The 27,297-nt window shown below is 39.4% G+C and overlaps 1 protein-coding gene across 2 annotated transcripts; it reads left to right on the top strand.

Annotated features, from left to right (window-relative positions):
• Nucleotides 1-529: 529 nt before the first annotated feature.
• Nucleotides 530-27,297, top strand: LOC127418296 (synaptopodin-like). 2 transcript variants are annotated; one of them, XM_051658820.1, is made up of 4 exons: nt 530-634; nt 6,944-8,261; nt 17,410-19,418; nt 23,605-27,297. In XM_051658820.1, the coding sequence occupies exons 2-4, from the start codon at nt 8,030-8,032 to the stop codon at nt 24,337-24,339; spliced, it is 2,976 nt and encodes a 991-aa protein (XP_051514780.1). In that variant the 5' UTR covers nt 530-634; nt 6,944-8,029; the 3' UTR covers nt 24,340-27,297. The 2 variants fall into 2 exon arrangements, with proteins under 2 accessions (XP_051514780.1, XP_051514781.1); XM_051658821.1 differs by having other exon boundaries at nt 614-856.

Below are 27,297 nucleotides of genomic sequence, written 5' to 3'. Positions count from 1 at the left end.
GATATTTCTCTTAAAACTCTTTAGGTGAACTAAAAATGGACACAAATGAAACAACTGTTGACATAAGCTAAGAATATAGAGCTACAAAATTAATGTGCACAACACAGGTCAGATAATTTGCTTTTGGAAGAATTTGAAAATAAATGTTTAATCCTAACTCTAACCCTAACCCTAACTCTGACTTTTCATTAGAGAAATACAGTATGAGCAAAGTTTCTGAGAGGACACATGTGAGATTACTGGGAATTTAGCAAGCTGATTTACTTTCTAGGAGAAACAATTGAGACTTTAAATAGTTTTATTTGTCATTTTTCTTCCCTACTAGTGCACACTGTTTCTCAAACACCTCTACTTTAAATATGAAAATATATAATGGTATAATGTGTTCAGTATGCAAGCTTGAAGGAAACCATATGAAGAAGGCAGACAAAGGACTCTCTGTGCTCCAACTCTTGCTCGTCCACACCCCCTTTTCCCTTCTTTCTGTCTGCTAGAGAGAGAGAGAGAACGAGAGAGAGAGAACCAGAGAGCAACTCCGTTTGAGATAGAGGGGGAGGTGAACACAAGGAGGACCTGAAAAGGGGCAGTACAAACTAGCAATCACACACACACACCGGAGCACTGGGGAGTTCAGGTGAGTCTGCCATCAGCTCCACAGCTTTGACTGAGTTTCTTGAGAGGCTGCTGAAGAGATGAATAATTTACAACTGCGACTGGCATCATGTAAAGAGCTTTATCACCTGTTGAATTGTAAACTACATCCTTGAAGAACCTACTGCTTTAGGTAGCCAGCTGTAGCCGCAACGTGTGACTGCCAGAGGGAGGAATGCTTCTGAAGTTGATCTTGCTCTTAGATGTAAATATTTGGGTTGAATTAATTGAGGATGTTAACTTCTTTTCCTCTCTTGTTGGCAGTGGTCTTCATCTGTTCCCTGTTAGGCTTGTGTACGCTGTTCTTTGTCCTGCCTGTGTGTGGTTCTTATGATGATAAATTTGAGCAGCATGCTGTAATTGTAGAACGAATATCCGGTGCTGGAGTATCTTAGTGACTGTAATGACTTATACATTAAGCAGAGGTTCCTGTGCTGAGCATCTGTCACTGACCTGTGTCTGATCTGAGTGTTTATTTGCTGCCATAATTTGCAAGCTTGGACGTTCAATGGTACTTAAGGTTTATTTGATACAATGGCCCTGAAAAGTATTTAGACACGTAAAGCACACTTAAAAATGTATGAAAGTCTGTGCATTATATACAAACACTTTTTGGTTGTCAAACTTTGTGGAACTTGCTAGGACATCTGTGTGAACTTTAAGGGAACCGACTTCAAAAATCCATTCAAAATCACCCTGAGTCCTCACTTATATGGTATTTATAAGTTACACTATATACAGTATAATATTTTAGCCTATTTTTAAGATTTAAACATTTCAGTTTCAAAACAAATTTCCGTCAAATTGATATGTGTAATTTTTTTAAAACAATATACATCAATATATCTTAAATATTCGTTTTTTTAAAGATTATTTTACATTTATGAAATTTAAATATATCATAAATCTTAAAATTCTATTTTTGAGTTTAGTAGGTTCAATGTAATTGCAAAAATGACTCAAAAGAGTGAAGTTAGTTCTGTGAAAAAGTCTTAAATTATTAAGACACATTGAGAGTGACATAAATGTCAAAAAGTGTCCAAATACTTTTAGGGTCACTTTATATGGATCTATAAGAAGCATTAGTGCTGTATTTATTTATTTCCAGAGTCAAGAGTAAGTTTCCTCTTTTTGTGTTTGTGGATCTTTACTTGGTAACATGAAATTAAAATTAAAATAAAAGCTACTTATTCTCTATTATCACAAATAAACATTCGTTAATTTATCACAGAGCACCTTGGTTTTGTTTTTATTTCCTCTACTTGGCATTTCTCTATAGATGCTCTACTGTACTATAGAATGAAGAACCTAATGAGAAACTGCACATCTAATGTGAAGTTGCTCAGTGACAAGCCAGTTTTATCCATAATTTATATGTGGGCCTGCTATGTACTTAACAATGCCCTTATGCAGCAGGCACCGTGACTCTAAACCTCATTGTTTTTGCTGTCTGTCATCAACCCGTGCAAGCCAAGGCATGCTGGCAATTAGAAGACTACTGTGAATTACTCTCAAAGAATGCCAAATGTAGAGTGCAACCCCCAAATTATTTTTCAGGCCACTTACAGGTGCTTGAATAGGCCTTTGTGCTTAAGGAGTCGGGTTGAAGAGCAGGACTTTTCATTGTGCCATTGCATATGTTTAAAGGATCCTGCCCTGAAAGGCTGTAATTGATCTGGGACATTATAGAGACCTGTTGGGCCCCGGAGGTATATCAAAATGCCATACACTTACCATACACTATCACAGCTCATGTAATGCACTGTAACGGATATAGCCCAAACGCACACAAATTCTGGTACCTGTCTCCTGTTGCCTTAGGACTGATAACGCATGGAACACAAACTCTAGATCTTGTAATGCGGCTCATTATTTTGGCATATGCACACAGGAATGTCCCCACTGCATTGGAATGACATAAATAAATGACGACAAACAATTAGCTTATACCTGAGACATGTGTGGGAGCAGTACAGGAAGGCTGTTAATATTGTAATGTAAACAGCTGGAAAGTGAACAGACGATGTAGACATATGTGCTGTAGCATCAGATAAGAGATAAGAGAAGCACATTCTGACACTTCCAGCATCAAGATCTATGATCACATGATATATGCTTCCCAGGCAGTTCTTGGGATTTGCCGCTTAGTTCAAATGCTTTGTGATGCCTCAGCTTTGAAATCTGTATATCATATATGTGGAGAGAATTCAAAACTTTTGTGAATGTTTCTACATTAGAGGCTAAAGTATCATCTGAAGTTTACATTATTGAATATTAATTGAAAAACTAGATTTCTGAAGAAAATTTAAGTGGTGCTTAGCCATGCAAAACTCAACGCCACAACGCTAGGGTGCTCTAGGTTGTTGCTAGGGTATTGCTAGGTGGCTTCTAGGGTGTTTTAGGTGGTTGCTAAGTCAAAATATACCACCCCCAAGCCTTTATGATACTGTATTCTAATCCCTAGATAAGGTATAAGTCACTGCTTTTCACTGTTTTATCGTAAGTCTGATCACTTTGAAAAGTAATCGAACTCCTCTCTTTAACAAGCTGCATGATATGAGATATCATTCATGTCAGTAGCACAAACTGTGTGGAACAAGTTGCATGCCGAACTTTAATACTTATGCTTAGGGGTTTGTTCCCAAACCTACATTTCTACAGACTGATCTCAGTGAAATCGGAAACAGCAGGTTGACTTTTCTTTAGCTAAAATCGGTCTGTGCTTACCTAAAAGTGAAACACTGCCCACAGTGTCCAAAGCGGTAAGTGTTGTTGGGCGTATATGCACGTGTGAGCTCCATATTCTGGGTGAAATGTCAACAGAGGGGGCGCCAAAAGCGTTTGTTTTCAGCTTTACAGGAAGAGGAATGCATATTTTATAAACTGTACCCACCAAGCTAAACCAAAACTTTAACTTAATCACCAATGGGAGCCTGGGTAGCTCAGTGAGCAAAGATGATGACTACCACCCCTGGAGTCACGAGTTCGAATCCAGGCATGCTGAGTGACTCCAGCCAGGTCTGCTAAGCAACCAAATTGGCCCGGTTGCTAGGGAGGGTAGAGTCACTTGGGGTAACCTTCTCATGGTCGCTATAATGTGGTTCTTGTTCTCGGTGGGATGCGTGGTGAGTTGTGCATGGATGCCGTGGAGAATAGCGTGAAGCCTCCACATGCGCTATGTCTCCACGGTAACACGCTCAACAAGCCATGTGATAAGATGCGCGGATTGACTGTCTTAGACGTGGAGGCAACTGAGATTCGTCCTCTGCCACCCGGATTGAGGCGAGTCACTATGCCACCATGAGGACCTAGAGCGCATTGGGAATTGGGCATTCCAAATTGGGGAGAAAAAACAAACAAAAACGTAACCACCAGTGGAGATCAAATTTAATATTAGAGAAAAAAATGCAACCTCCGAATCACGCTCATCACTGTTTATGCAAACGTAATTACTTCCTGGTTTTAACGCGGGATCCGAACCCGGGTTTCCCATGGTGCTTATGCAATGCACTTCCATTCACGCCACAGGCAAAGACAAACATGCTGGAGCCGATGAAAACATGTCTGATAGAAGATGCCGCTTGTCGCTGAGTTGGCATAATGTGGCCAATCCTAGAGTACCGGAAATGTAAGCACAGCGTAGTTCTAGCGGGAAGACTAGCAGCTGTCCATCATCGCACCATTAACTAGGTAACTCCTAGCCAATCACATGTAAGCCATTGCTTTATAAGTTTGCTCACAATCTATCACATTGCTGTTTCAGTGTGCTAACACGGCAACCTCCACCACCCCACCACCACCAGTCGAGTCCCGTACTGCACGGGGTTAGGCTCCTCGCCCCTGCCTCATATCTCCGGCAGGACATGACGGTTCGGAGTACCAGACGGGGCTCACGCCAAAGAGAGACATTACATTTCTGTTTTAAATTCATCAAATAATTGTCATCTTAAATTTCATTCAAGTCTGCGAGTCTTCCTGAGAGAAGTATCAGAAACAACATGCCGACCTCCCACGTATTTATGTTGATCCCTAACCTTACCTTTAAGTTTTAGCAAGCATGCAGCACCACTAACAATGCCACTGTCCTTTACTTTTGGTCCAAAGAAAAGAAAACAAAAGTGTTTGTGAGGGGCTTTTGTGGGCGAGAGTGTTTGTTTTGTTGAGTCGATTGTCATTATTTTAAGGGTGGCTGGGAGGGCACAGACATTGGATATCTTCTTTGTAGCTTGAGTCAACTGTTGGAGTGGGCATGATATAAACTCCCAAACATAAACACACAGGGGTCAAGCTAACCACAAGAAAAGTGAGACCACTCATTTGTCATGTGTGTTATTAGTTCAAACGGCATTTGAAAGGGGCTGATTAAGATTAATGGGGTCTAATTGCCTCATGTGACCCTTGGCCCTGTTGTAGCCTATAGGATGTGAGAGAAAACACTCAGCTGACTGGGTGATTCAGTTCTTGAGAGTAATTTGTGCTATTTGTAAACTTGCCAATTAACACATTGTCCTATTCCAACATGCAGGTTTTATTGCAATAATTTGAGAGAGCATGCTTACAGTGATGTTTAAGTTAAAGCCTTTCCCATTAAAAGCAAATATCTTACCTGCCACTTCAACTGACAGGCATTTAGCATTCATTAAACCAAATCATTTATGGTGACTCCACCCTAACATCTTCAAAATCATGACATTTGTAAGCCTTGGAGATAATCAGTTTAATCAATCAGGGCATTTGCAAGCACAATCTCACACCAGTTATGCTTAATAAGCCATCAACGTGTAAGATCATGTAAACGTTTCAAACGTTTTTTCTTTATTGCATTATTTGCTCATGAACAGTTTAAACAAAAATCAATAGACATAAGTAGATTTTTGCCTGGATTTCGCATTGCATGTAAACACCTTTAACATATTTTTACCAGCTTAACCAATGTGTGCAAGTGTTTACATTTTGTATTTGACGTTAAAAGCAGAGAATATCCAATGATTTCTAATCTCATGTAAACACGTTTTTATTATGTTGTGGAATTTCTTGAATAAGCTGATTTTTTTGTAGTGTATTGGTGTGCTGAGCATGAAAACGTGACTTTCATGGGTTATTTAGAAGGACTTGATGGGATCTGCATAATATTTTTTTATTTCTTGAGGGATTTTGAGGGAAAATCTGCAGAATTTTGGAAAAAGTATTTAATACACCGGTAGTATATTGTGTAAATAGAGCTGAGAGTCATACAAACTTTGAAAATGTCTTTAGCCAAATAAGCATTAACATTGAATGTTCAGATTCAGCAAAAATCTGTGGCACTTTCTGAGGAATTGTGCAGGCACAAAAATATTTTAGTCTATTTTTAAGAATTATGCATTTCAGTTTCATAAGAAAATTCCATACAATTGAATTGTGTAAATTTTTACAGAATTAAAGTAATAAAACTTAAAATATTTAGGAATATTTATTTGATTTAAGATTACTTATGCATACATTTTGAAATGATTACTTTTTTATTTATTTATTTATTTTTTTTTAAATTTGTGTGTTCCGTGTCAGCCTGGTTTTTAGTTTCCCACTTCACATTTCCAGTGTCCAGTCTCTGCAAATTTTGACTTTCCTTCCTTTAAATGGGTTTTTTATTAAGTTAAATCTCATAATTTGGCAACACCTGTTCCTCTCATTATCCTGTCTCCTTGGTATTAGTCAGGAAAACCACAAAATATGCATTGTTTCAACTACGCATGTAGGAAATGCAGTTCATTGCTCCCACTGACTTGTCAAAGGGTGGGGTGTCATTTTCACAAATGATATGAAGTGTGCTGAGCCAGAGGACATACCCCTCCTTCATGTAATAAAAAACTGATGTTTCAGGTTTAACTAGTTCAGATTGCAAATGTATGAACATGTAAATTTTTTTCTATTGTATTCTTTATTTTTATGAATGCATTAGCGGTTCTCAAATGGAAAGCATAATGTCCTTAGAATCAAACATTCAAATGTAATATAGTACTATGAACTGTATAGGCCCAACAACAATATGCAAAATTATTAACAATATCTGAATATGAAAATGGACAATTTTGTTATTTACCATCCTAACACATGGAACAAACTCTTGGCCATGGAAAAAGATATGCTATTTACAATTATATGGTTGGTTGTATTGTATTATTTGCATTTAGCATTGCTTTCCCCAGCTGTCCGTGAGCCTATCAGAACATACCTGCCACCCATTTTTGAACCACTGCAAAATAGCATATGCTCTTCTGTTGATTGACCATTTACACTTTGTATGTTTCAGGTAGTAGCATTCCAGAGGAAGATCAATCCAAGCAACATAGACTTCAGAAGCTCAGCCAATGGCCTTTCATTTGAGCAGCACAAACACATAGAGGTTAAGACATTAAGCCCCGTCTGGATATACCATATGCGTTCCTGAGGAGTCTCAGTCTGTCCTAATCTGAAGCTAGTAAATAAACTAAATGTCAGCTCTGATGGTGGGTTAGAGATCATATGGCTTAGCTAAACTACCCTGAGAGACCCAATCAGTAATGCAGGGCTATAGAATGAAAACTACAGAAGCCATCTGTTTGTAATATAAACATATGGATTGAACACAATAAAGCTTTGCTTTAATTTTTAGTCCCTGAATGATTACAATAGCTCCAGTCAGAACATTTGGATGACCTTTTGACTGAATATTTTTTACATGTGCCAATGAAACGACAGGGAAGCACCAAGCACTGCCCTTCATCTCAACATTGTTGAAATGTTTTAAGAGCAAGGGGTACACGTGCCTTTAGAGAAATAGTCTATCTCTGAGAAATTGTGATAAACCCAAGGGTCATGTTTTGGTGACTGGGACTTGAAAAAAAAAAAAAAGAGCAATATCTGGATCAGTGATCGAAAACAGACACAAATAGACCAGTGGATAGTCTTCAAGTCTTTACCGGATTTGCAATAGAACATATCCCAGTTGTGAAATGTTCTTGGCACTTTTCCATGGGAACTGCTCCAGAGTGCAATGACAAGCACCTCCAGGGAGGTCTTGTTAGAGTTTGAATAATATTGTGCAAATTGAAAGCAAAAGTGCATTTTTCAGTTCTTCTCTGGGTGTTAGCGGGTCTTCTTCGATGATTACAATGAAGACAAATGTCCAGAAAAATGTAGAGCTTTAGTTTCACTTTGATCCATGCTTCTTCACAAGTTGTGAGGCATAAAACAAGCCAGAAGATCCCAAAACCACCCCTTACATGCCAAACTTTCACCCCAGCAGAGAAACAGAAAGCTTCTGTCACATCCAGGCAAGCGTACAGGCAAAGAGGGAACTCAGCAAAAGGAGAATTTTTACCTTGACGGAGCAGCACAACCAAGCTTTGGAGCAGGGATGGAGTGTAAGCATGAGCCGGTGAGGAGAGGGGACAGCTGGGGTGGGCCTACTGCCACAACATCCTCCACTCTGGACAAGACTGGAGCAGAGAGGTCCCTGGAGGGGACCGACTTCAAGAAAGAGACCCTGGAGAGGCATAGTACTAACATCTTGGAGAAAGACGACCACTGTGGGGTTAAAGGAAAGCCAGGCTTAACTTCTTGCATCGGCCAGATGGAACGGAAAACAAGTAAATATTTTCTTCTATTTCTTGATTGCAACTTTACATTTAAAAAAGCAGAAAACTATATATAACACTGGAGTTGTAAATATACCTCTTGTACCACTAGAGTGTTAAAAATGTAAGGGATAATGTACTGTCATTGTCACAAAATAAACCCAGAGAGGGTGATCTGGACCCCAAATCAGCTACTTAACAAATACATAAATGAAAAATGAAAAATTGATTTGAGCTTAAATTATTATATTATGTAAGAAGACAGAGACCCTGAAGTGATACAAGTCATGAAACTTGTAAATTGGTTGCCCGGGTCGATTGTATAGTTTTGTGGTCCTTACACAAAAATGTTTGACTACATAGTCCCACGATTGACCATTTAGAATGAAGTATTCCAGAGAGCCGTGTAAAAAACCATACAGAAAAGACCAGCATAGGTCAGAATTAATTTCTACACTAGTTCAGTACTAGTTCAGCTGGTTTAGTAATGGACAAGCTGGGGGAGTAGCATGGCCATGTTGTTCACCACCAAAATGTATGTGACTGCGGCAAATTCTTTTCAAAATTATGTGGTTTATTACAGGTATCACTGCAGTTCCGAGGTGAAATGTCCACTTTGTGGCACTAAAAGTGAGTTAAATGTTTTTCCAAACAGATGAGGTTTCTAAAGGGATAGTTCACCCAAAAATGACAATTCTGTCATTATTTACTCACCCTCATGCCATCCCAGATGTGTATGACTTTCTTTATTCTGCTGAACACAAATGAAGATTTGTAGAAGAATATTTAAGCTCTGTAGGTCCATACAATGCAAGTGGATGTTGGCCAGAACTTTGAAGCTCAAAAAGCACATAAAGGCAGCATAAAAGTAATCCATATGACTCCAGTGGATAAATCAATGTCTTCAGAAGTGATATGATAGGTGTGGATGAGAAACAGATCATTATTTAAGTTCTTTTTTACTCTAAATCTCCACTTTTACTTTCACATCCACATTTTTCTTCTTCTGTTTTTTTTAGTTATTCACATTCTTTGTGCATATCGCCACCTACTGGGCAGGGAGAAGAAAGAAAAAAGGGATGGATAAAGCAAAGGAGAAGAATAAATGAATCATATTTGCACAACAACCCAGTAGGTGGCGATATGCATTAAGAATGCGAATCAGCAAAAAACAGAAGAAGAAGAACTTTTGAACGTGAAGGGCTGTTTGAAAGTAGATTTATAGTAAAATAATAATAATAATAAAATAAAAGGCTTAAATATTGATCCGTTTCTCACCCACACCTTTCAAATCGCTTCTGAAGACATGGATTAAAACACTGGAGTCGTATGGATTACATTATGCTGCCTTTTATGTGCTTTTTGGAGCTTGAAAGTTCTGGCGCCCCTGCTGCCCCCGTTCTGTGCACGTCAGTGCTAGCATCCACAGCTCAATATTTCCTGGTGACCAGCTGTACTGGTCTTTTAAACAGGGTGTTTTCACTGAATTATAGAGACACAAAAAGCATGTCTTGTATGATGAAATAGTTATAAATGGCTACGTGTCATTATAAAGGGGCAATTTTAACTACATATGACAGAGATGTGAAGATGATGGAGACATTACTGTTCCCTAACTGTTTAGACATCAGGGCTTACTAAACCCTCATGACACGTTTGTTTCCTGCTAAGACAGATGAGCTGTACAGTGACTTCGATTCATACCAACTGACCATAATGCTCAAGCTTGTGGGAAAAGTTATCTGGAAAGAATGCAAAATATGATTTGCAGATGACCAAGCACCCACTGGAAGTAGGCGGCATTTCACACCAGTGCATTGCTAATGAAAAGTCAGACCCATTTCAGATGGTCCTTAACTGTTAATGCAGAAATGTAAGAAGCTGCTCTGATGTTGTTACAGCCTTAGAAAGTGTGTAAAATGGCGAGAGGGGAGGATGTGGAGAAACTTAGTGGGAGCTGTTAATTCTTCCACATTATATTGGTTTAATATGGTTTTAGGAAGAGAAGCAGAACAAAATGTCAGCATTTTCTTTCTCTTTTGCTTTCCGTCTCTCTCTCTCTCTCTCCTTGTATGGAATAATATGTCCACACAGCATCATAGTTTGATGGGATACAGAACACACAGTGCTTACTTGATTTTCTAGAATCCATTTCCAACTGCTGATTGCATGAAACTGCTAATCATCTTCAGGAAAATTATATATGCATTCTATTCCATGCTTATAACGTATTTGCTTCATGATTTGCAGCTGAGAACTACAATAATACAGCAGTTCAAACAAAAGGCAAACAAAAAGGGGGAACACTTTACAATAGGGTTCCATTCGTTAACATTGGTTAATGCATTAAGTATCATGAACAAACAATGAATAATATAGTTTTTACAGCATTTATTAAACTTTGTTAATGTTACTTAATAAAAATAAAATTGTTAATTGTTAGTTCATAGTGCATTACCTAATGTTAACAAATGCAACTTTTGATTTTAAAAATGTATTAGTATATGTTGAAATTAACATGAACCAGGACTAATACAGTAAATGCTGTAAAAGTATTGTTCATTATTTGTTCATGTTAACTAATGCTGTTAACTAATGTTAACAAATTAATCCTTATTGAAAAGTATAACCCAAAAAGGAAAATTATTTCATTGTGTACTCACCCTCATGTCATTCCAAACCTGTATGACTTTATTCCTTCTGTGGAACATAAAAGGACAAATTGATTGCGATGTAGCTCTTAAATCAAATATCACACCATTGACGAATAACGCTAATAACAGTGAGTCAACATTGGATCACAAGACACGCAAGAGCCATGTTTGGCATCGATGTTGTCATATGGCATCAATGCACCTTTTTTGTAGTCCATAAATGTTTGTTTTAGTCCATCGGTGGAGGCAAAGGTTATCTGTGAATAATGACTTTTCTGCTTCAGAAGACTTGGAATGTGTCATATGGACTATTTTTATAATTTATTTTTTACTACATTTTATTTGGTCATTTTGGAGCTCAACAGACCTAGTCCCTTTTCACTTTCACTGTATGGAAAAGAGCAACCAGTACCTTCAACATTTATAATTTTGTGTTCCACTGAAGAAAGATAGTCATACAGGTTTGAAACAACATGAGGGTGAATGATGACAGAATTAAATATATATACAGGAGGTGCAAGTCTCCCAGAAGAGGCTTTGTGTACTTCACAGTGATGTGCAACTTTTACTCAGTTCTGACCCAATCACTCCACTCACACATTGCCCACAGGAAAAGTGTAATTTTTCCCATCCCCCTAGTGAACCATAACATCCGACAGGGGAATCTGACCTGTGATATACAACCCCAGGGCAGCCAAGGCCCAAATCCTCAAACTTTGAGGGAGTTTCTTTCCTCTGTCAACACCGAGTGGGCTACACATCACAAGCAGTACACTGCCAAAGAAATGGGAAAATCCTTACTTTCCCTCCATTTCTACCGCTGCATTTTGTTGAAAGAGGAAGTTCCTGTCCTTCCTGATAAGTTAAGCATGATGACTTTGAGTCTGAGTCAGGTATGGGTCAGCTATTAAGCAAGCAAGCTTCTGTGGTTTAAACTGAACACCACCCTAAAAGGTGTCTATTCCCCCAGCCCAGCATGACATAGAAACACTCTGTCACCCAGTCCTCTAAGAGCTGATGCATTAGTTCTGTGCATGACACGGAAGAAATGTAGTCACTTAAATTAGTGATGAGGGAAAAATAATGTGAGAACTTATAGGTTCAGTACATGTTTATCTAACAGTCAACATTTAGTATTTCAACATTTGTCCTCCATTGTAATGGGAAATGATCATTACTTTTCAAAGAACCTCACATTGATGTGCCTCCCTTCACACACATTCCAAATTGTTCATAATCAATGATCTCTGGTAATGAAAACAATGAAAAGAGAGTAAATCTGTGGTTATGAATTGAAATGAATAAGGATGAGTATGGGTAAAACAGAACTCCTGACTCTGAAACTCATCAATACACAACTAAAAACTACATATGAGGTAGATTGGAACTATTTGAGAAGATTGGGGTTGTCACATTCCAGTGAATATTTCTTAGGGTAGGTCAATTTCTGTATTGGCAAATACCCTTTAGTGCACTGAAAAGATAGACAAGATAGACAAGGCATTTTGACCAAAAGATGGTGTAATTAATGAATTGTATAAAACTGATGAAATTAAACATGTGACAGCCTTCCCCAACAGAAAAATGTGACACACTACCCCAATTTGACATATTTTCACAAACATTTCATATACCACCATTAGTTGGAATTTGGTTTAATCATGTCTGCCAATGTGATTTTATTGTATTTACTTGTTTAACCAACAACTATAACAAAAATATAATGATAGGCTATTGGAATTTAAGTTTGGACTGAAGGATATTCACAAAAATGATTTAATTTGAGTTTTTAACTAGGTGTTTGAAAATGACATACAAAACCACTGCTATAGAAAATAAGCATTTGTCCAGGTGTACTTTTGACTGAAATTCTCATCGTTACTGAGAGGACAACTGTGTGACAACTAGCCCTGTTCTCCCCTATTGTACAGTTTATAACTACTGAATTTGTGGTGTTCAAATCCAAAAGAAAAGAAAAAAAGAAAAACAGAGAAGGCGAAGAGACTAGCCTTTTCTACGCAGCATAGCCAAGTTCTTTTTTTTTTTTTTTTTGTCCATGCTTAAAAAAGCAAAAGGGAAGCAAACCCTTGTCCAGTGCCCCAGCCTGCCCGCCTCGTGCTGGATGTGCATTTGGAGCAGCCGACACGAAATCTGATCTGAGCTCACACAGCTGAAGGGGGAGTGAAACAGATTAAGTTAAATTAGAAAAGCTCGTGAAGCAGCAAGAAAAGACACTGTATGCAGAGTTAATAAAGGGAAGAAAAGGGAAAATTATACACGAAGTTACAGTAAGTCTGACCCGACATGTCTATTAAAGTTTAAATATGTCGCTTGGGCAATACAATAAAAGCTTAGGTTTGTGGCATGTGCTGAAGTCATGTTAAATAAGTTCTGAAACTTAGACAGAGATCATATTAAGAAGACATATGTGATGCGCTTGCCTCTTCTTCTGTGTGTTTAAAGTGGTAACATGTGAGCAATATTTTGCAGTAAATGCAGACTGATCCAGAGACAAAATGATTTTATTGCTGTTTGGTTTGTCTTTAGACATGACAATAGAAAACTAGTATTTTTTCTCTCTTTAATTAAGAAAAAGACACAACGACGATTTCATTTGTTTTTGTAACTGTCCTAAGTTCAGACTGTAAGAGTTTGACTTGCTCTTTGTGGATATGTCTTTTTGGGTAGTTTTTAATACAACTGTTATTTCTGGTGATATTTATTTTAAGTAGAAATCTAAATCAATGAGTAACTGTACAAATTAACCTGGATGGCTCTAATGTGACAGGGAGATTTTTTCCAGGTTTATTTCTTTGAAAGAATAAGGAACATGCAAGCTGTGCATCAGGGTATTTTGCTCATCTGCAAAGTATTTTTGGTTTAAAGCAAGTCATTATAAAGGAAAATCCTTCTGAAAGTATTTGGGAAAGTACTTGAAATATCAACGAAAAGGAAAGAAAAAAGTTGCATGTGTTTATGGCTGATTATGGAATTTTGCTCCAGGTTTATAAACAGCAGATTCTTTTAAACACAGTAAAGATGAATATCTGTAAAGAAGGAAAATGAAAAGCTTTAAACCACAGTGCTGGAGGTTGTGTTGCTTGGCCTGATTAAATTAAGAGGTATTTTTGCTGGTGGAATAAAAGGCAGATGCGCATTATCCATGCCCTATTATAGTTTTATGCTATGTGATATAAAAGCTCCTTTGAGTCTTGCAAACCTGCACGTAAAACAAACTGTGTGAGATTTGGAAATGTTAGTTTTAACTACCTGACAACTCAAATTGGGCTCTGGCAAGACCAAGACCTACCTGCTTAGAGAAAAAACACTCTCAAAATTGTTTGTATGTTTTTTGCCAAGTTTGAGGTTGAGGATAAAAGCTGAGCTCCACCTTAGGGGAACCTACAGTGATTAATTATTCAAAGGTCTATTAGGGAAACAGATTGTGTGTATGTTGTACAGGTTAACCACACTTATATTAGGTGAGTTTAGCCTTTCACTATTCTGACAACAATGACATAATTGTTCCTCAGGATGTGATGGTTTCATATGAGATGTTAACGGTTTGGGTTTGAAAGTTTTGTTTCTTTCATGCTATATTCTTTTTTGTATGAATTGCAAATTCCCTAAGCAATTCACTTTTTATTTACTGAAACTTTGATGTTATATTGTATCACAAAAACAAATGTTGCAGGTCAAAGTTCAAGCATATACAGTAAATGTATATGACTCTGTCCTGTAAGTGATGATGGAAAGGCATGAACCTGTTGGGATGTCAGTATGAATATAAATTAATGGCTCCAGCGCCTCTCCAGATTTCTCAAGGCATGCTGCAGTCTCAAGCGGGGAATTTTCTCGGCAGTTGAGGAATGCTAAGGGAGGGACTAGAGCCTGTGGTGAAGGAAATACTTTCTGCTACTTGGAATGGGGCTTTTTAACCCAGTCAATAAACTTTTTCCATTTTCAGCAAATAGATGTCTGTTATAACATCCCCCTTTGCCAAATTATGGGCAGAGCTGCAAATATAAAAATGTCAGTATGTTTACAGGGGGCTCTCGGAACAATAAATGTGTGAAAACTTTCCGTGGCCCACAAAAGCTTTGCCGGCAGGCAGTGTGAATCACAACATACTGCGAAGCGAATTATTTTAAACAGAAATCCCTAAACTTTATACAGTCTGTCAGTATTTCTCATAAGTCAGTGTTCAAAAATGACAACAAATTATATGTTTTTGTCTTTGTGAAGCTATAATTATTTGATTACTTCAGACAAATATACTTTTGACTTTTAAGATGATTATATTCCTGTGGTGCTGGGGCGTGGTCGAGCGTTTGTCCGGAAAGAGAGAAAGCAGTAAGGGTGCACACACCTGAGCGCTATAATGTCTAACACCTTTTTCTGATTGCAGTAAGCAATGGGGATAGCGATAAAAAGGGACCACACCAGAGATGAGGGAGAGAGAGTGGGGGGGTGGGGGGGAGGGGGACATAGGGGGAGGGGAGAGAGAGAGTGGAGGGCTCTTCCGCCCTCTGATAATCTGCTCCAGCACTACGAGATCGATGACTCCCTTGGCTCCCTGTTGAGTGAAGGCAAACAGGCGTCTACGCCCATCCATCTTCAATGACCGGAAGAGTTGTTGGTTGCTCCGGGCTGCGACTGACCCGCTGCAGGATGGTCTTCCTCAGATCATCACACACCAGGAGACTTGCCGCCGGCAGTTGTTGTGCCGCGAGTTGATCTTCCCCAGACAACAATGGGATGAGTCTGGCCAGATCTCGACAATCTTCTTGAACAGATCCAGGAAGGCCTCGGGATCATCTTCTGCCCCCATCTTCATGAGGGCAACCGGGGGCATGGGGGCTGCTGGGTCCGGGGTCACGGCGGAGGCTTTCTCCTGGTGTAGTAGGCTCCGGATCGCATGCTGGTCCTCTGCTTGAGCTTGGAGCACCTCCTAGAATCTGTGATCCTGGTCCTGGCGTAGCTCAAGCAGGGCCTGATATTGCACATGGTGCATACTGGTGAGGGACTTCATGACTTCTGCCAACTGCGAGGACTCCATGCTGGCGTATTTCCTGCAATTCTCCCAGGTTTCGGCACCAGTGTAAATGTTCAAGGAAGGGAGGACACAGGAAACTTGGGCGTCAACTCAAAGGAATAACTTTTAATAAACACATTCGAAGGGGCTTTTCAGCATAACACTCTTTAGCTAAACACACACAGTCTCTTTCAGACGGGTAGCTCTCTCTCCCTTGTCTCTGGCGTGGTCCCTTTTTAATCACTCTCCCCAGTGCTTACTGCAATCAGAAACAGGTGTTAGACATTGTAGCGCTCAAGTGTGTGCACCCTTACCGCTTTCTCTCTCTCTCCAGACGAACGCTCGACCACACCCCCGCCGACACAATTCCCTTTTCATTATGGCTTTAACTGAAACTTATACAACTACCAAATGCTTGTGACTGTAATGAGATCGTGGAATAAAATGTAGGCTAAAAATAAGCTAATAATTGCCAAAACATGTCCAACGATTGTCTGTAATAAAACAAGTCTGCAAAAGTACATTTGTCACACTTTGTTTGCAAGGATGGAAACAGTGATCAAACCCATATGCACCAGAAACCATTAAGTGTATTTTAAAATAGTAGAGAATGCCTCATAAGACTTGTGAAGACTTGCAAATCTAAGTTTTACATTTACCTCCAAGCTTTGTTGAGCAACCCTTCATTCCTCTTTGAGAACTGAAACACATTACGAGTCTTGCAACTGGCAAGGCCACACTTAAAGGGATAATTAACCCCAAAATGAAAATTCTCTCATCATTTACTCACTCTCATGATGAGTGATCTATCCAACCTGGTCTCATGAAAAGTAATAATAAATAATACACAATGGCGTAAGTGTAAGAAAGTGTATAAGTTGACTTGTACAAAAAACTTTTACTCCCATAAAGAAAAATGAATGAACCAATGAAAAATGTTATCACAATTTTTCTTAAGTTTAACCACTGTTCCAAACCTAAACCGAACCATCAAGTCTAACCCTTTACCCAAACCCTAAACCTTACATTTCATTAGGAAAATCACTGTTTTGTACCACAGAAGAAAGAAAACATCAGGGCTTGGAACGAGATGAGAAAAGCTAATTACAAGCCATTGATGTACATCAGTCGTTTACATTGTATTAATACATATTTAAAATATTAACCAAATATGTTCACTGATCTTTCCATTCTTAAAATAATGTGCTGGATTGGAGGCTAGCTAAAATTGGATGGCTGTATTGTATTGGTCTCTCTGGGAATAAAAGTCACACCTTTTCGTATAAGCAAAGTCGTATGCTATCTTATGATTTTGCCATCTCATACTAATTATTACAAATTAGTGCCATCACATACAAGTTCTCTTAACATGAGACTGTGTTGAAATGATCCATTTAAGCTGTGAATGTGATATTTATTGTAGACACAAAATGTGGTTTTCTCTTATGCAATTTTTTTTCTGTTATTGCAGACCTCAGTAGAAGTGCCAGTTTGTCCGAGAAAGAGCTGAAGGAGGCCCGGACCAAGAGTCAAATCATTGCTGCTCAGCTCCAAGCCAATTCCAACTCTAAAGGTGTCCAGCTCTTCAACCGTCGCAGACAGAGAGTGAATGCTTTCACACTTGTGAGCGTTGCAGGAGGGGGATCGGAGGAATCCAAGAATGTAATTGATTCACCTTCTGACAGTCCACTGACATGGGACAAACAGCACTCAACTGAGGAGGTGCACAAGGAGTTAAATCACAGGAATAGCAAGACAAACCACAGGTGGTCAGCTGGCAGAATCTGCAGTACTAACCGTGACATGGAGGATGCTAGCGAGGTTGCATGTGAGGATGTAGTGGAGGAGAGTGGACAAGAAAGACAATTTCTCCCCGTAAATGAGAAGGATGAGGAGCTCTCAGAGGAGCCTACAGAAGCAGTGAAAGATGAGATTACTCTTAGAAGTGACAATACCACTGCTGTTATAGACAGAGCTGTTCACATGGAAGCAGGAGCAAATGGAGTGCACACTGACTCAGTAGACTCCAATAAAGAAATCACTAATGGATTTAGTATGCAGTGCAATGGAAAAGTAGCCAAGACAGTGACAAAACAGCTCTCCATCATAAACAGAACAGCTCGGCCATTTTTCTCTCCAACAACAGTAGGCTCATCAGAGGCTGTACGTCCATTGATGGACATCCCTTCAGCCCCATCCTATGAGTCTCCATCTTTACCTGCCTTCCAGGAGCCACCTACGGCAACATACTTTGAACCACAACCTTCAGATTGCTCAGACCCACCTTTCCCAGTGCACGCAAAACCTGCTTTCTCTCTACCACCTCCACCTTCATATCCAACCCCTCCACTCCCCACCTACTCCAGACCTCCTCCTGATACATCTCACACTCCGTCACCACAACCTTCTTCCTACTATATCCACCCATCTGCCCCCAGACCCACATTTGTTCCTGAGCTCTTTAGTGAGAAGAGGTCTACGAATCCAATTAGGACAGGCATCCTTGACAAGGGTCGGATTCACAGAGGAACCCGTAAATCGATGTTTACATTTCAGGAGAAGCCCAAACTGGCTCCAAATCCTGAGCTCCTCTCATTGGTGCAGGGAGCCGATAAGAAGAAGCAGCAGAAAGCTCAGCCAGATGCAACACAAGAGGAGGAGCTTCTGGCCCTTGGAGCCGAAGCCTCAAACTTCCTGGCCAAGGAGGAGAACGTTCACGAGGAAGCTTCGGTGCCAGAGTGGGCCTCAAGTTTGAAGAGCTCTAGGACACATGCCAAGATGGAGCACAAACCTGAGCAAGCCCTGACCAACGCTTCAGGGAAAGGAGCGGAACTGTTTGCCAAACGCCAGACCAGAATGGACAGGTACATTTATGATAACAAGGAACGGCGGAGATCACCTTCTCCTACCATGTCTTTACCTCCTTCATGGGTGTATCCATCCAATATGCCTGGTCGAGTTAAAGCCATTGTTAACACCTCTAATGTAAGTACACAGATTTCAAAGACGCTTCAAGCTCAGCAGGACACTCATAAAAAGACTCTCCCTGCCAAAAAACCAGCACCCACTCCACCTCCAGAGATACCCTTGGAGAACGGCTGCACTAAAATTGAGATGGAGCTGTCGAGACATCAGCCATACCAGCTCAACTCATCCCTCTTTATCCTCAACCCAACAAGAGATCCCTACAGCACTCTCCCAAGAGCTGCCCCACCTCCTAAGCCTGTCATGACCTGTCACTCCTTCTCCAGGCAAACCTCCCTTCCTGCAAGTTCATTGCCATCACCGTACAGCCCTTCTGCTGCTTACAGATCGGCCCATTGCTTCTCTCCTCCCATCACACCACTCAGTTCCAGCACAGTGGGTAGCATCAGTTCCCCTGTGTCTCCTTTAGCTCCAGAAGGTGTGGCCTCACCTCGCTCTGGTGCTCAAGCTCCACGACCCACCTTCTCTGCCAAGAAAATTGGTATCACCCCACAGGTGTGGAAACCATCTTCATTCTTTTAATCCTTTCCATCTCTGCTCTTCCTTGCTTAATGTACTCTTCAGACCAAAGTATCATGGAAGCTTACTGTCTACTTAGAAGTAATGAAAGAGCAGGTACAGAGAGAAAGTAAATCACTCTTTTTGGTCATCATTGCACTCTTAGTTTCACACTCAAATCTAGTCTTGTTTATTTTCTGAGTTTTTGAGTTTTGTGGAGGCGATAAATGTCAGGTCTTTCATTTACCTATGTAACTGACTTGCATTGTAATCCATGAACAGGCCACCAGAGGGCCATAAATAGAACCTTATAGATGATGAAGTTTTATTAATCAAGACATGGTAGTTTAGTGCAGCTGTGTGTTTTTAGAAGTAGCATGCCAGATATATATTTAGGTAAGAGACCAGTGTGTCTTTTTCCAGTGCTTGCCTCCAAGTTTTCAGGTTGGAGTCTGGTACTGTCTCATAAAGCAATCTAGCAGATGGTGTCTTGCCATTTATGATCTACAGAATATATTTTAATATGATTAGAAAGATACAAGAGTCTCTATACTCTTACTTATGGTACCTGTTATTAGGTTACTTCCTAATTAGTAATGTATGCTGCTCTTTAATTTATAGATGTAGTTTACGGTTTGCATTCTGTGCGACAGTATGTATAGTGTGGTGTACATGCAATAAGTTCCAACGTACACAAAGCCATAATTCCAAGTTAAATACTGTATTTCTCTACATATGTGGAATCTGATAGGGACACATGCTAGTTGTTTTCAAACAGTGAGGTATTACTTTGACTTGACATCAGAAAGTGAAGCAATCAATTTTTGGTTGCAAGTTTTATGTTTTTCCTTTTATTTCGTTCTCTTTTAGGCAAGTTTGTCTACTCCGCCCTTAATTAAAAAATGAAATTCTCTGTTTCTGATCTGTCTCTATTTTCATACTGTTTTATCTTCTGCTGTTCACTAATGTGATATTCTGTATTTGTTGTTTGATTGTGTTGATTTTTTTTCTTCTATTTTAAGCTTTCCCTATAATCAGTTGTTTCACAATGTTCAGGAGTATTTCTCCCTTTGTTAAGAAGCACAGCCTGTTTTCCCACACAATTATTTTTATCTATACACTTGCAAAGATGTGTGTATCACCAAGAGCTGCCTGCTGTGTGGTGTCCTGACCCAAAATGAAACTAGAAACTTTTTTTAATGGCAAAGATGAAGTTGCCCTGTGCATTCCTGGCCTGCCCCAATGCACATCTGAGCCAAAACAGGCCCCTCTGGGCTTAAGCTTTAGACAAACGGCCTGACCTACGGCCTCCTTCATGTTTGAAAAAACACGTTTGCTGGTGGTGAAAACCTACCCAACAGCCTCAACAGCGCAAATGCATATCTCAGTAAAGGTTAGTGGTCTTGGCAGAGTGTATGCTAGTAATCTGAAGATGGCATGATATCCCGGTGTGCTGGGAAACTACTTAGACATCAGATAAGAAAAACAGCTCACTGTAATCAAAGAGTGCATGAGAAACCCTGATATCGATAACATCATATCTGTAGTTGCATGCAGTACCACCAGAGGTGTCTTAGATGTGTTTCAATGGCGTGTTTGTGGGCTTGCAAATCGTACCCATACATATGCATCATATGTGGCAGTAGCCTGGAAAGCTTGGAAGTCTGGTTTTAAAAAAACACAGGAATTGTGTGAAAATTGTGTGAAAAGTGTTGTAGTGACTTGGGGTGTGATGGTGTCTTTGTGCCTCTATGCACTAACATTCCTCACAGTCTACATTTATAACAACATGGTAATAAAAACCAAATCATGACATATTAGGGTGAATATCACAAAAACTACCAGTTATATTTCACCTAAAATTCTAAAGAGAGAAAATAGTAATGGTATTTTTCATTAAGAAAATGAAGCTGATTTTTTAAGACAATTTTTTATTTTATTTTATTTTAAATTGTGACATTATTTTCATAATAATTAAAGAAATGTTGCATGTTCAATACAAGTTCAACTCAATCAACAGCATTTGTGGCATAATGTTGATTATCAAAACCATAATTTTGACTTTAAACTCATTCATTAAAAATAAATAAATAAATTAAATAAACGTGGTTTCAGTAAGGCTCCTACAATGAAAGTGAATTTGGCCAGTCCATAAACATTAAAATAACAAGTTTCATAACAAAGTTCGGGAGGAGCATGTTCAATTAATCCGACCAATCACATCGCGGGAGGACCCCCGTTCGAATCACCTTGCAAACCTTACGTCAGTAGGATGCAGGATACGCAGCAGAGTAAATCATTTATGCGAATCAGATCTACAAAAAAGGTCATTAAATTTACATTTTGGACCTGCTGAATTCTGTCCAGCTCTCCCAAGTTAAATCCCCACACAACCTGCTCTTCAAAGATGACAAATAAATAAATAAATAAAATAAACTTTTTAAGAGCTCCAAACAGCCTTGTCCGTACACATGGAGAGCCCTCCCACTTACATGCATTCAACAGCTCTCCTGTTCGAATCGCAATGAATCGCAGTAAGAGCTCTCCAGTTAGAAAGCGAGAGTCACCACGTGCAGGCCGTTCCCATGCGAGCTCAGTTCCTGTGGGAGCTAATTTCCATGCGGCAGCAACCACCACCGTTTCTGCAGTGTTCCCGCCTATTTTCACTGTACTCATTCTCCACCTATCCTTTAGCTCTCAGGTTCCTTTCCCCCAAGCAGATCCTAGAGTGAGGCTGCCTCCACAAGCGGCCACTGTTTGTTCTATCATCTGTGGCACTCCTGCCCCTCTCACACACAGGCTAAGGAGACCCCCCACCGAAAGCCTACATTCCATCCGCACGCCTTTTCAGGTCACATTTCTTTTGGGGGGGGGAGGCATTGTAGTGACTTATTCAGCATTTCAATATTCCTACTCAAATTCCGTGTTTCACGAGGCTCCGACACTAGCGACTTGCTGCCCGGTCTTGGCTACTTTTGGGGGGTATTCGAGCTCGGGTCAAGTTTTGAGCCTCGAGCTCTCCTACAGGGACAGCGAGCCAAACACCTTTACACTATCCTCATGGCAGGATTAAATTAACTTGCGAACTACTAAAATGGAGTTTTATAACAAAGTTTGGGAGGAGCATGTTCATTTAATATGACAATCACATCGCCAGAGTAAGCATATAACAGCTGCTTACATCCATGCTGTGATGATTCCTTCAGCATCCCTCCACCACCCCAACTCCTCCCATCTATTGATTAATAACTCAACAAGTCCAGGGGGGTATTTGAGCTCGGGTCAAATCTCGAGCCTCGAGCCCTCCTCGAGGTATAGCGAGCCAAACACGTTTACTCTATCCTCATGGCAGGATTACATTAACTTGCGAACTACTGAAACTCTTTCAAACGTATAGCCACAAGACTTAAACACTATAGATATTAACATGATTTTTGTGACATAAAATTGCTTACTAACCCTATCTTTTTTGTCATTGTCATGAAGACGTAACAGCATTAAACCCTATAATTTGGTAAATGCTGTAACGCCTGTTATTGCACTAATCTCATGTTATCATGACTAATGATTTGTCTTGTGGCTATACTTTTGAAAAAGTACATATTTGTATGTATGCATTTCCATTATAAGTGGCTTACTGTAACAGCTATTTCTGCTTATTTTGTGTGTGTAAAAAAGGATGATTAAAAAAGTTTCAACATTATGTCACAAATACTGTTGATTGAGATTAACTTGTATTAAAGCCAGAATATTCCTTTCAGAACATTTAAACTCACTCGCAGTAGCCTATTCTAATACAAAACAAAATAAAAACAAATAACTAATTCTCAGTACTGTAATGCAGAAAAAAATACCAGTAAGTTATTTAAACTGTAAAGTATATATGTAAGGTACAATTGTAAAAATACATAATTTTAGTATTTAGTATTTTTGCACCATATTTAATGCATAATAATTCTAATAATAAAAAGTTTATTACATCTGGGCAGGATAATTCCATTTAGTGATGCTAAAAATAGGCTTTTATTTTTTTTATTTTGTGGTGAAATATGACCCAGACATTTCTTTGTGAGATTCACCCAATAAATGTTTCAATACGATCTGTTTTTGTTTGTTTGTTTTTTACTAACACAATCAAAGTGATCCCTCACCTCCAAAAGTAATCTTTTCTAATCTCTAACAGATTAAAAAAGACACCCCGGCACCAATCACAAGCTCTGGATCCACCACCCCAACGTCCAGGACGTCCAACCTCACTCGACATTTCACCAGTCCAGATGTGACCTCCAGTGTGGTCTGGTCCCCCAGCAGCCCTCCTATGACCTCTACATCCTCCAGTCCCATCTACAAGCCCACACCAACCTCCCCTTCACCCAGACCCATCCATAAATCCATCATGACATGCCCTTCCTCAAGCCCCATCCACAAGCCCATTGCAACCTCTCCATCTCCTGGAACCTACTACAAGCCCACGGCCACCTCCCCCGTGTCTCCACCCTGGGAAACCAGGTGCCAGTCCCCAGCCATCTCCCAGGACACCAAAGCCAACCATCACCTTTTGGCCAAAAACATCATCAATGCTGCCAAGCGAAAAAACAGCCCATCTCCTGGTGCACTGAGCGGGCACAACCTGCCCATCTCCCCAGTGAGTGGTGGCATCGTGCCTTACGAACAAAAACCCATCAGTCCCTTTCAACCAAGGATGCTGGGCACTCAGTTCCACAGTCCCTCTCCCACCCGCATGATCCACTCTCCAGTGCGCTTGTACAACACCTGCTCGCTCACTGACTCCGATGCCTCAGTTGAGTCAGAGGATTCGGGCCTGCGCTCTCCTGGAGTGCGCACCTATAATACCTGCCCCCGTGGCTGGACCAGCAGCCTGCAGGTGAAGAGGGGGAGCATGCCTGAAGATCTGTAGGAAGCACTTAAGGATGATAATACTATCAGCCTGAAATTCATTGTAGACAAGGATCCAAAGTATCCCTTATATATTGAATGTAAAGATAGAGCATTTTGGATTTGCTGAACATAGTTAACATTGCATATGTTGCTATGTGGACTGTGTGATGGAATTGTTACCTGTTAAAGGGTATGTTTAACCAGAAATGAAAATTCTGTCATCATTTACTCACTGACATGTTGTTCCAAACCCATATAACTCTTTTTTCCCACAGGGTCCTGATGTTAAAGGGATAGTTCACCCAACAATGGGAATTCTCTCATCATTTACTCACCCTCATGCCATCCCAGATATGTATGACTTTCTTTCTTCTGCAGAACACAAATTATGATTTTTAGAAGAATATCTCAGCTCTCTAGGTCCATACAATGCAAGTTAATGGTGGCCAGAACTTTAAATCACCAAAAATCACATAAAGGCAGCATAAAAGTAATCCATATGACTCCCGTAGTTAAATCCATGTGTTCAGAAGTGATACAATAGGTATGGGTGAGAAACAGATCAATATTTAAGCCATTTTTTGCTAGAAATTCTTCTCCCTGCCCAGTAGGGGGCTGCATGAAGAAGTGATTCGCCAAAAACACAAAAAGAAGAATGAAAACGTGATCTGTTTCTCACCCACACCTATCAATACACTTTTGAAGATACTGATTTAACCACTGGAGTCTTACGGATTACTTTTATTCTGATTTATGTGATTTTTTTGAGCTTCAAAATTTTTGGCACCAATTTACTTGAATTGCATGGACCAAAAGAGCAGAGAAATTCTTCTAATAATCTTTGTTTGAGTTCAGCAGCAGGGGTGGAGCCACCCCACTCACAATTGCCATTTTGGACATTTTTTGTCTTGGGCACAATTCCACCATATAATTTAGCAAAAATTAACTGCCACAGTCACATAATTTTCATGAGATGAGGTTGACTTTGATAATGCTTTTATTGTACTTTTTGGACATTTTTTGCACATCCATGAACATTCACTTTAAATGTATGAAAAGGAGCAGTTTGAACATTCTGCCTTACATCTCCATGTGTTTAACAGAAGAAAGTCAACAAGTTTTGGAACAACATGAGGGTGAATAAATGTTGACTGAACATTTTGCAGTGAAACATTCCTTTAAAATGAAGTCTTGGACTCATCTATGCAGCTTATAATGCCTTATAAAGAAGGCATTACATGGATTCAGAAAAGTGTACCAAAGAACTATAATGGTGATTACCAAAGAGAAAAATAATGTGCAAGAATTTTCAAAGCAGTATTAGTTATTAACCTCGTTTTTTAAATGTATGTAATATAAAAGGGATTTACACTTTTGCTTTTTTGTACAGTATTGCTTTGACAATGTTTGAGAGTATTGGAATGTGGTTGCACAATGACACAATTTGTAGGTCCGACTCAAGTCAAACTTGGAAGGAAGTGACTGCTTATTGCTGATTGTGAGTCATTTTAATGTAATGGTAGAAGGACACAGCAAGGTCTTTACAGTTTGAGAGAGAATGTTAGGGATTCTTTACATTACACATCCTATAAAAGGAAGATGCTGTGGATTTGAAATCCAATGCAGATTCCATATTAGTTTAGTTATGACATACAGGACAGAAATAAAATAGCTGGTCATTTTTAACAAATATATCGCACTAGGGTGTGAAACAGGAAAGAGGAGATAATACAAAGCATAAGGAAGTCTATACAGCCTGATTTCATGTAAAATGTAGGAATAACCTGATAGAACTGATTCCAATATTCATTAATGCACCTTGCTTAGTTTGCTCTAAGCTTTATTATATTTCCCCAAGAGGGCAAAAAGAGGAGAAAAGATAAACTGAATTCTTGCAGAGATAAAATGGAGGTATATGTGAGTTAAAGGAACAGTACACAAAAAATGTAAAATTCTGTTACCATTTACTTACGAAAACTTACCCTTATTTTGTTCCAAACCTGCATGACTTTCATTCATCTGTGGAAACAAAAATCATTTGAATGTTAGCCTCAGTCACCATTCACTTTCACTGTCTGAAAAACAAAAAGGATGCAATCAAAGTGAATGGTGACTGAGGTTAACGTTTTGCCTAACATCTCCTTTTATGTTCCACGAAACAAAAAAAGTCATACAGGTTTGGAAGAACATGAGGTTGAGTAAAAGTTTGAGTTTGGGGGAACTATCTTTTTAAATTTCATATAGCATTGCAGTTTATCACACAAAAGGGACTAAAGTAATTCTGCCTTTAGGGTGACTTGAGTTCTGTTGGTACAGTAAGGTAAAGTAGTTTATTTTTTTATTTTTATTTTTTACACATTGCACACAATTCAATATATTTATGGGGCACTTTTAAGGTCTATCATATATTTAAACTTCACCTCGGGCGCTATCAGTTTGTCTACAGCATGCATTACACTAGTCTGATATCTCTCACAAAACACATTGTATACTATGTTTTAGTAAAAGGTATTTCACACTTCAGAACTTGATACCAAATATTGCCTGGCATAGTTCTGAAATCACATATTGAAATCTGCTTGAGCTCATCACTAGCACTCTTGTAAGGATTGAATCTCATGGGTAATTTTTGCATGCACTGAATACTGGATCATAGCACATGAGAAAGTGATTCTCTATGTTGGTATATACTCAGATGTCTAAGTATTTGCATGTAGGCATAGTTTGATTGACAGGGACATCAGCTGCAAAGTGACTAGGCACCTTTGGCTAGAATAATCTCAGTATCAAGGATGCTTCACAACACTTGTGAACCGGTGTGATCCTTCATTTGGAATTCTGGGAGATGTTATGCATGATTCAACGTACATTTACATTTTCTTTAAAGTCTGATATCATGTTTGAGTAACCAGACTCAATATTCTCTCTCTTTCTGCAATTCCTTGTAAATTAAGTTAATAAACACAAATAAATGTTG

The sequence above is a fragment of the Myxocyprinus asiaticus genome, chromosome 27 (genome assembly GCF_019703515.2).
Source record: "Myxocyprinus asiaticus isolate MX2 ecotype Aquarium Trade chromosome 27, UBuf_Myxa_2, whole genome shotgun sequence".
Classification (NCBI taxonomy): Eukaryota; Metazoa; Chordata; class Actinopteri; order Cypriniformes; family Catostomidae; genus Myxocyprinus; species Myxocyprinus asiaticus.
Note: the sequence above shows the minus strand (reverse complement) of the source record. Positions and strands in the feature narration are given on the sequence as shown.

Bases quoted from the DNA above. Each gene is read 5' to 3' on its own strand.
- LOC127418296 (XM_051658820.1), top strand. From the start codon at position 8,030: ATGGAGTGTAAGCATGAGCCGGTGAGGAGAGGGGACAGCTGGGGTGGG. The intron at 8,262-17,409 runs GTAAATATTTTC...CTGTTATTGCAG, and splicing joins CCAGATGGAACGGAAAACAA to ACCTCAGTAGAAGTGCCAGT. The intron at 19,419-23,604 runs GTGTGGAAACCA...AATCTCTAACAG, and splicing joins AAATTGGTATCACCCCACAG to ATTAAAAAAGACACCCCGGC.